We start from the raw sequence: 8,945 nt of genomic DNA, 5'->3' as shown, positions 1-8,945 counted from the left end.
AATACATAACTTTGTAGTTTGCAGTGGCGGGCCCAAACTTTGGAATAATTTGCCTTTACATGTTAGAAAGGCCCAAACAGTTACTGTTTTTAAGTCTAGCTTTAAAAAAAAACTATTTTACAGTATGGCGTTTAACACCGTGTGAGAGCTGATATTTTATTTGACATTATTCTATAATATTTCATATCAGAATATTTTTAACTTTGTTATTCTATTTGTTATATTGCCTTATTCGTGCTTGTACGGCACTTTGGTAAACACGTTTCTAAATAAGTGCTTTATAAATAAACTCGATATAAATGACTCGATATAGAGTTCTTTGGTGCATTCTATTCTTTCAGTTACAGTGAGAAATATCTTGTTTGTTTGATTTATTAATTCGTTCGTTTATTTATCAACACTTTTACATTCATCACAGTCGTTGTTAAAGTAACGGACTATTCGTTAAATCAAATAATTGTGTATTGGTTACACGTTGGATCATATGAATAAAACTTGCTGCTTTCTGTCCTTATTAAAGTTATTTTGATAGTCTCCAATAATAGAGGTAATCAGATTAGGTTATTCACGAACTTTTGCCTATTTTATTAAAGATGATCAGTTAGAAACAGTTTATACCATAGGCTTCAAAACCTGTCTGCAGCAGCAGCAAACCCTAAGACACAAACTGTCTGAATTCATGCGAATATAAAAGATCACAGGATACACTGCATGTTGAATAGCTACTGAAACGTTTATTTGCTTCAACTCAGAAGAACACGTTCTTTTGTTTAAACATCAGAAGATCCTCTGTGTAACAGTCAAAGCAGGTTTTGTTTCTAGTGGTACTGTCTTCGAAGAGAGGAGATCACGACGGCGAGGAACTTCTGAAAAGCGGCCTGGACCTCAGGTGTGAATGCAGCGCCGAGTTGAGCAGCAACAACGATGGTTAAGCAGTCACCCAGAAGCTGTTGGAGGACACAAGGACAGTGTCATATAGACAGACAGAGGATGCATGAACACTGAGGTCAGATCAAGTCTTGGTAATGAACATTATTATTAACTTACCCTGAAGTTGTCAGGATCTACGTGGAGCTTCTCGGAGTGCAGCACACTTAGTTCAGCATAGACGGCTTTGATGTCGTCCATGTTCTTCACGGCTCTGTCCAGGCCATGGAGCACAACTTTACCGTGTGCAGCAACCATGGGGTTTCCCATGATGGCAGCGGCATTGTACAGGTTTCCAAAATTGCCGAAGTACCTCTGGGTCCAGGGGTAAACGATCAGACATCTACAAACCAGAACGAAGAGAAAGAGCATTTTATCAGAGCGCTGTTTGTAAACTAGTTGCCCGCTTCAAGTTAATGTCAGGATTCAGTACCTTGCCAGAGATTGTTGACCAACAACTTCGTAGTCCATCTTGGAGAAGATGTCCTGGATAGTGGCCCTCTCAAATTCTGTCCACACAACCATGTTTCCGACTTTAGATGTTCAGACTGACTGCCTTTAACAGATGCTAAAGAGTGCTGTGAGGAGAGAGAGTCTCATTGCTGTACTTTTAAATGCCCTTCATCACCCCACCCCTTGACGACAAGTTTGTGGGTTGGTTTAACCAGGTCCACCCAAGAGATGCATATCATAGCCTACTTTTCTATTCTAATAGCCTATCCGCTAATTCTATCTATTTTGCCGAGATTAATTTTTTATTTAATATGGAAACAGTTATTTTCATCGGTTATAGATGTTATGATGGACATAGGCTAAATAATAAATAGCTACATATGACAGATACTATACATATTAAAACATATTTTATAGGCCACATATGAAATTCTGAACAGAGACAATTCTGACAAGAGAAACATTTTTTCTAATTTTCTCCGATCTTCTCCGTTTTTTCTTGACGTGTTTAACAGACAAATAATTGCTCATAATGTGATGGTTTCCCCCATGAGAGCTGCAGGCTACAGGATAGGCCTATTTACCAAATCAAACATAGCCTAGTGACTTTTGTATTTGATATGACAGTTTCCTGAATCATAATATAATTCGAGTAATTGTTTATCTAAAATTCCGTATTTCCGTAAATGTATCCTTAATTTATTAGCCTATAAAAAACCGTACATTTTGGAACATGCGTAGAACGTTTTTCATTACCAAATTTGGCAACAGATTATATTCTGATAACCTCTAGGCAGTCTAATATTAACATGTTTGTAATATTTAAGTCATGCATCACAAACTGAAGTCTTTTAGCGACCCCTGCTGTCCACGTGTATTAACATATACTTATAACAAATCTGAAATTAAACAGATCAGAACAAAACAGATATAAATGTAACCAGCAGGGGGCGTCAATCTCTCTCTCTCTCTCTCTCTCTCTCTCTCTCTCTCTCGCTCTCTCTCTCGCTCTCGCTCTCTCTTGCTCTAACACATTTTATTTGATATAAAAGATAGCCTATATTCAGGGAAATGAAAAAAATTAACCATATTTTAATATATAAATATACACATTAGCTACATTTGTAATAGACCTATTAACCATTTTTATTATTATATATATATGTCACTGTTAGTCTTCTGTTAATACAAACAGGAAAGAAATCCTAGCCTATAATTAAGCACCTACTAATGTAAATGTAATTCCTAATAACTGATTAATAAGTTTACATCTGCTGAAGTGGTCTATAGCATATTACATGATGGCAATAACAAATGCACAGGGCTGCGTTTCTCAAAATCATCGCAAGCCTAAGAAGGTCGTGAAAACGTTCATGTGAATGATCTTAGTACAACGGTCCGTTTCCAGAAGCATCGTAACTTAGCAAGCATTTGAAAATCATCGTAGATTTACGAGTGCTCTCTGGAGTAATCTTAAAGCCCTGATAGCCCTCGTGCATCGCAAGAAGACAGAGTTATGAGGTCACCTGCAGGACAACTGGCAGATTGCATTTACACTTTATTCAAGTATTCAGTGTGATTTTGTAGTTTTGTCTGTACCTGTAGAAATATATTGGCTGGATGAAGTACATTTGTGTTACTATCACCCTTAATATATACATGTTATATATTAATAATATCTAAACTTATATGTTTATGTTTAAAAATATCCATCAACCATTAGTCATTCAATTCAGAAACTCAGTGTCAATTCAGTGTAAGTCTCCAAAGGCAGCTTGGCCTTTTTGAAGTCAATGAGCTGCTGTTGGAGATTGCTGTTCCTCTTATTGGCCTCTTAAATACATTGTCTAATGTCTTTCAAGACATCTCTCCAGCTTCACAAACTACAATCCTGACTACAATCACAGACCTTCTCAAACTGAGGTGTTGTGGCTGTGGGCTGAGGCCTGAGAGGTTTGTTTGGAGGACTAGGAGATGGTTAGTGTTGGGAGATGGCAGGTGAAACTGTAGTTATTAAATAGTTTCTCTGAGCATAGGACTTGACATCGGCTCAGGCTGAGGTATCCCTACTCATCCGTGATGGTCAATACCACCACAAATGCCATCTGAAGTATTGACAGGACTTTTTCTTCATATGCTGCAAGAAGGGGAGAGTCATTGGTCTAACTACCTGTTTTTGTTTATTTTTACAAAGTCCTGCCACTTTCTGACCTCCTTCCCTGGTCTCTTAACACCCATGGTTGATGTTAACTCTGTAGCAAAGACAAGTCCTCTCATATGTTTTGTTTTTACTTTTTGTATGGTGTCCCTTAAATCTGCTGAAAATGACATTTGTTTTGCTCTACTTCCTTCAGAAGAACATTAATTTCATCTTTATGGTTTTTTTTTTCTAATCATCAGATGACGACTATTAGGTTCAAGGAGAGATTCTAAGGTAATATTTCAGAACTTGACAAATGAACAGCGACTCTTTAGAAGTAGCACGTAGAACGCGTTTTGGCGTGTTCGTGTTAAGTAGCCTATCCTAAATTTTTGTCTGGAAACGCACGTGGAATTTCGGCAAGCGTTCTTTAGAGCTAAAATCCATCGTTATTAGGAAACCCAGCCCAGGGCATCAAACCGGGTTAACATATCTCTAGTTTCCACCAGCACATTACAGGTTGACAGCCACTTCTCAAATATTTTAGTAGACTTATTATGAGTCTAGTGTTTTCGCACAGTTTCTTTACGGACACAAACAGAGGCTCCTTTGGGTTTGGGACTAACGGAAATCTAAAAACAGGCAATATATATTTTGCTGTTTCGTAAATAGGCTTTGCGAAATGTTAAGATACAACCTATTATGTTTCTTCCTTTATTATTTTCGATAAAATAGCCTAATGAAAATTGTGCGAACCAAATATTTAAAATATCGACAGCCCTTATATTAAATAACCTGCAGCCTACACTGCAGGAACACAAAAAAAAAAAAAAAACTTTCAGAGATTTTTTTTTCCCATTTCTTTTTTTATGAGCTGTTTACTACATATTTTCTCTGCAGGTTCTATAATATATTTAATAAGCTCATAGAGAGAATGGGTGTTCACTGCCTGAATTCTGTGATAAATCGTGATAAAAAAGAAATAAATTATCTCACGATCCCCAGTGGGCATGTTTAATCTGAAAACAGGAATTGGGCACTGGATAAACTTATTTGTTGTTGCCTTTGTCTTCTTATATATGTATAGGGTGATACAAGCTTTGTTGGATCCCAGTCTTATGAAAATGCGTATAAATAACACGTCAAATAAAAACGAAAACTCGTGGTATTGATACTCAAAAATGGATTTTGGCATGCATATGATACGCCTGTGTTTGGCGTGCATATGATACGCAGTTTTCGAGTGCATATGATACGCATTATTTTGGCGTTCTTGTGATAGGCAGGTTTTGCGCACATATGATAGGCTACGCATCTACCCCACAACCCTAAACCTATCCATCACGTAGCAGCATATGCACGCCAAAGTCCATTCTTGTGTATCAATACAACGAGTTTTAGTATTTATATGGCTTACTGTTTATATGCACGTTCATGAGATCGGGTTAGAATATATTGTGGGTATCAAATGAACTTACTCAAAATAAATATTGTACAATGTCCCACCACACCCATCCTCCCGTTAAGAAAAAATAAAGCAGCTACGCAAAATATTTAATAACTATAAAAAAAAATAACATTTACGAGGCACGTTTACAATTTTGGCAAATGTAGCCTACGTTATGTTCAATCTTTTAGGTCAAGTACGGTTACAACTTGTTTCAATCCTCTCCATTTGTTCAGTCCTGATAGTCTAATGAAATGTTAAGCTTATTCGGATGGCATATCCAAATCAGCAATAGCCTGTTGATTCAGATTGTTTTCAGTTTTCTATTTCTGAACCCCACTATTTTAATCTTGTAAATTCATTATATTTGTTCACAGAGACTGAAGTCCTGCTGTCACGAGAAGCATAAGCTGGTGCTTGTTTGTGATAGTGATTTCACGTCAGAAGCTAATTTCAAACAGTTTAAACTCATCCCTGGTCCACCCTACAGAAGACCTGCCAAATAATTAGTGTCAATTCACAAGTTACACTTACACTCATATATAATGTTTTTTTGTTGTTGTTGTTGTTTTGTGGTAAAAAGTAGGCTGCTTTGAAATTGTACTTACATTCTGTAAATGCAGATAGTATAGGCATATGCCAATAAAATAAAATAAATAAATAAATAAAAACCCCGATTAAAAGTCTTAATTATTAGGAAAAATGAATTATTTGTAGGTATTTTAAAGTCAACTTTCTCAGCTTTTTACAGTAGACAGTAGAGAATTTTTCATATTTTTGACGCTTAACATTTTTTAAGAATCCTGTCAAAATCATATTTCTCATTCGGGTTTAGACAAATTGCATTAAATCGTACGAGTGAGGTCTTTAAAATTCGTACGAATAAGCCACCTCGTAAAATACTACGAATTGGTCGTGAGGTAGCGTTGGATTATATGTGGCCTATACTCTAAACACCCTCGGACACAGCAGATATTGTATTGAATTTGAATTTATGTTGTTTTTATACTAATAATCAATACCGATTATGAACCGTGTTATTATGATGAATTAGGCTATGTATATGCTATTTTAAAAACCCACTATAGTTCAAATCTTGTCTCCTGTCATGACTTGGGCCACTGTATTTTGGACCACTGTTAGCTGTTTTCATTCTGAAATGATTTTTCAACTTCTGGTTCCCTCTATTATAAACAATTATACGTTCTTCAGATTAGCTTCATTTGTGATGTGAGACCAGTTTAGTTCAGTACACACAATACACACACAAACACACACAAATATTTGTTTTAGGCCTTTTTTTATGTTTGTACATTTGCAAAGGGACACAACAAATGGAAGCAATAAATGTGGAAGCAAAACGTTTAAATATATAGGTAAACATACGGGCAAATTATCTTTGCAAGGAGACTGATGTTAGTTTAACCAATCTTTCTTTGTATTACTTTATCAGATAAACAACATCATTTTGTGCACAGTAATAAAAATAAGTAGGCTATTAAATGTTCATTGATCCCAGCAGGCACACAATAAGACGATGATATTTGGTTACATTTCGGCTGCGACGTCAGGTGACCAAAATTCAATGTAAATTCAACGTCTAATGTCAATGTTAAATATTCCAAATAACCTCGTCAGCAGACGTTGATGTTTTGCTGTTTATCGGTTGTGTCAAAAACCCACATAAACAGCATATGGACAATAGCTGTCCAAAGTCAATATGATGTCCAAAGTCAATCTTGCGTTATTTAGACACTCGGTGGATGCTGGGATAAGATTAAAAACGTCTGAACAATCACCCAGGTGGCCATATGCACACGAATGTAAATAGCCATTAACAACATGTAAAGTATGGTGCTTCCTCTGAGCGTCTGTTTCAATGGTGACGCCTGGATGCGGCGCTCTGTTGAAAACATCAGCCTTTGTTCCCCTTTTGTAAGTCACTTTGGGAAAAAAGCTTCTGCTAAATCCATAAAGGTAACCGTAGTTTGAGTTATCTGAATTTATTCAGGTTGGTTCCGTTTTTGGAACCGATAACAGCTATTATAAAATGTTAATGAACCAAGAGTTCAGGGTTTATGTGAAAGTAGCCTAAGTAAAATTTGAATCAAAAATTAAAAACAGTTGGTAAATATTTATAATTTTAAGGATAGCTTATAGGCTTTCACACATATGACCACCAATTAAAATATCCTATTGATACAAATAAGACATGACTCGTTTAATTCTGTGCCTTTTATTGAGAAATGTTATTCAGACATCACACTTGAGTTGCTTAGGGGTGCCGCACAGTGTAGCGTATGAATGCCCACTAGATGTTTAGCGGTACTTCTCAGCAAGAGCCAGGGCCAAGTTCTGGAAAAACTTGTCAACTGACATATGAACCTCTGGGGTGAAGTCTCCAGGGAAGAGCATGCCGATGACCACAATGACATTGTGTGCGAGGATCTAGAAAAGGAAGAAACAGAAACACATTACCATCCTACACTGCCCATTATGAGTAAACTTATTTACACTAAGTTACTGTGATAAATTGTTTTGTCATGGTTTACCTTGAAGTTGGCCGGGTCAACACGCAGCTTGAAAGCATGAAGTTCGCTCAGGGCCATCAGACCTCCCACAAGGTCGTCTATTTTTGATACGGCATCGCCGACAGCACCCATGATAACCTTGCCGTGCTTCTTCACTTGAGCACCCCCAGGGCTCAGGTCAGCCCAGTGGGAGAAGTAGGTCTTGGTCTGAGGGTAGACGGTCAGCATTCTGAAACGAAATGAGAACAATCATAATTCCGATGATCTAAACATTATAGGTTACTTTAAGGTAATCGAATAAATGAAAACATTATATTTTTATGTTATTTAGCAAAGTTAACGCGGATGTTTCTATATAGACCGGTCAATAAGTAGCTAATCTTAACCTAAATAGGAAGACAGTAGCCTAGTCCAGTATTACCTGCCGAAGGCTTCAGCGCCGATTTCATCGGCCTTGGGGCTAATCTTAGCCCACAAGCCCTTCACAATAGACTTGTCCTTATCAGAGAGAGACATGGCTGCGTCTTCTTTTTCTCAAGTTAGGTTCTCTTCAGAAAAAGCTGTTGGAGAAAACGGGATTTTGTCCCACTTTTTATATAAAACTAAAGAAGGTCACACCCATGAACTCGGTCCAAACCACACCCCTCAAACGCATTACTGCTGATGCCCAACCTGTGGTGTCCAATCAAAAACGTGCCAATTTTGTGCCTCTCTTTTAATTAAGATAAGGATTTTCTATTCACACCCTACACGCGCTATATGCAAATCAAGATATTTGATATTTTATTTTCTCTCAATCATCATTTTAAACTTATGAATCAGAATTAACATCATAATGAAATGAACCCAATTATTTTTTTTCCCCAAAACGTTGATAAATGAAGGTGCAAAAAACAGCAACTCTTTGAAAGGATGATGTGTCTAATAAAATTATTCATCATCAGTTGAAAAGTTTGTAACATAATTGCATTCATCTGGCCATGCATTATAATCAAAATACCTTTTTCTAACGGTGCTTTGATATTTTGCTATTTCACTGAAAATGTCTACATTTTATTGTTATGAACGTTTGTTTATGGTAACATAGTGGTTATAAGCGTTGTGCAAATTTGATCAGAAAAAATTGGCAGAAAAAAAACCTGTTTATGTTTTATTAACCTGTCACCCGTTTCCTCTGTGGGACGCCTGGTTACCTCCCTATTTTTCAATTATATCCTAATCTAATCATTACAAACTATATACTGTTGGAAAGTTATAAGACTCCTAAATAGATATGTTACACATTTTTTGTTTGTTAAAAATTATGTAGGAAAAGTAATATATTAATTTATGACAAGAACGCACCTAAAAAATCTATCATTACAGGAGTTCTGACTTTTCTCACAGAAAGTATTCTTAGTTGCATTTTTCTCTATGACACTTTAGAAATTATAAGAAATTATATATC

At 36.4% G+C, this 8,945-nt stretch overlaps 2 protein-coding genes across 2 annotated transcripts; both read right to left on the bottom strand.

The window, feature by feature from the left end:
- Positions 1–714: 714 nt before the first annotated feature.
- Positions 715–1,521, bottom strand: LOC113049495 (hemoglobin subunit beta-2-like). The gene is made up of 3 exons (XM_026211892.1): positions 1,361–1,521; positions 1,048–1,270; positions 715–947 (listed from the first exon to the last, which is right to left on the bottom strand). Exons 1-3 carry the CDS (start codon positions 1,450–1,452, stop codon positions 819–821), a joined length of 444 nt encoding a protein of 147 aa, XP_026067677.1. The 5' UTR covers positions 1,453–1,521; the 3' UTR covers positions 715–818.
- A 5,663-nt stretch (positions 1,522–7,184) lies between these two features.
- LOC113049502 (hemoglobin subunit alpha) lies at positions 7,185–8,080 on the bottom strand. The gene is made up of 3 exons (XM_026211904.1): positions 7,920–8,080; positions 7,520–7,727; positions 7,185–7,415 (listed from the first exon to the last, which is right to left on the bottom strand). The coding sequence occupies exons 1-3, from the start codon at positions 8,012–8,014 to the stop codon at positions 7,287–7,289; spliced, it is 432 nt and encodes a 143-aa protein (XP_026067689.1). The 5' UTR covers positions 8,015–8,080; the 3' UTR covers positions 7,185–7,286.
- Between the last annotated feature and the right edge of the window lie 865 nt (positions 8,081–8,945).

The sequence above is a fragment of the Carassius auratus genome, chromosome 3, assembly GCF_003368295.1.
Source record: "Carassius auratus strain Wakin chromosome 3, ASM336829v1, whole genome shotgun sequence".
In the NCBI taxonomy this organism is placed as follows: Eukaryota; Metazoa; Chordata; class Actinopteri; order Cypriniformes; family Cyprinidae; genus Carassius; species Carassius auratus.
The sequence above is the reverse complement of the archived record's forward strand: the minus strand, read 5'-3'. Positions and strand labels throughout refer to the sequence as shown.